This window comes from Eimeria mitis, genomic scaffold, assembly GCF_000499745.2.
Source record: "Eimeria mitis Houghton genomic scaffold, Emh_scaff3046, whole genome shotgun sequence".
Taxonomy (NCBI): domain Eukaryota; phylum Apicomplexa; class Conoidasida; order Eucoccidiorida; family Eimeriidae; genus Eimeria; species Eimeria mitis.
Window position 1 is genome coordinate 619 of NW_013571392.1, and position 902 is coordinate 1,520.

The following is a 902-nucleotide window of genomic DNA, read 5'->3' on the forward strand; positions in this document are numbered from 1 at the left end:
TGTTGCAGCGGGGCGTTTGTGGGGCTGCTGGTGCTGCTGCTGCTGTTGCTGCTGCAGCGGTGAGGCCCTAGAATCCGTTGATAGAGAATCTGCTGCTGCTGCTTTTGCAGCAGCGTCCCTTGCTGCAGCAGCTGCTGCTGCCCCTGCTGCTATGTAGCCTCCAGTTGCAGCAGCAGCAGCAACTGCTGCTGCTGCTGCTGCTGCTGCTGCTGCATTCGGGTCTACTGAACCTCCAGCAGCGGCGGGTTTGCTGCTGGGGAGCTGCTGCGCTGCAGCGTGCGATGGAGACAGCCTGACAGCAGCAGCAGTAGCTGCAGCAGCAGCAGCAGCAGCAGCAGCAGATGGTACTGCTGCCGCATGCAGCCGCTGCTGCTGCGGTGAGCGGGCTGTCTCCTCCCCAAGGCTCCGGGGGTCAGATGCCTCGTTGAGTTGCTGCTGCTGTTGCTGTTGCTGCTGCTGCTGCTGCTGCTGTTGCTGCTGCTGCTGCTGCTGCTGCTGCCGGGGTAGAGGAGGCGAAGCGGCTGCTCCTGTATGTGTCCATACACCGCCTACAGCACTAGCTGTTGCTGCTGTTGCTGCTGTTGCTGCTGCTGCTGCTGTTCCTGCTGCTGCTGCACTGCCTTTTAAGCCAGGGGCTGAGCTGCCTACAGCGTCAGTCCGCTTCTGCAGCAGCAGCACATGTTGCTGCTGCTGCTGCTGCTGCTGCTGTTGCTGCTGCTGCTGCTGCTGCTGCTGCAGGGGGGAGCTCTCCGGGTCGGCTTCTCTGCTGCTGTTGCTTTCAGGGCTCCTCGATTGTAGCAAATAACCAGGGGAAGCTTTGCTGCTTCTTATTCTGCTGCTGCTGCTGTTGCTGCTGCTGCTGTTGCTGCTGCTGCTGCTGTTGCTGCTGCTGCTGCTGCTGC

At 61.5% G+C, this 902-nt stretch overlaps 1 protein-coding gene across 1 annotated transcript in view; it reads right to left on the reverse strand.

Annotated features, from left to right (window-relative positions):
- The window catches only part of EMH_0061710 (uncharacterized protein), a gene marked incomplete at both ends in the record, with an annotated part of 5,583 nt that overhangs the window by 608 nt on the left and 4,073 nt on the right, over positions 1 to 902 (reverse strand). Inside the window, one exon of the mRNA XM_013497952.1 lies at positions 184 to 900. Coding sequence (XP_013353406.1) covers positions 184 to 900 — 717 coding nt within the window. The remainder of the gene's footprint in view (positions 1 to 183; positions 901 to 902) is intronic.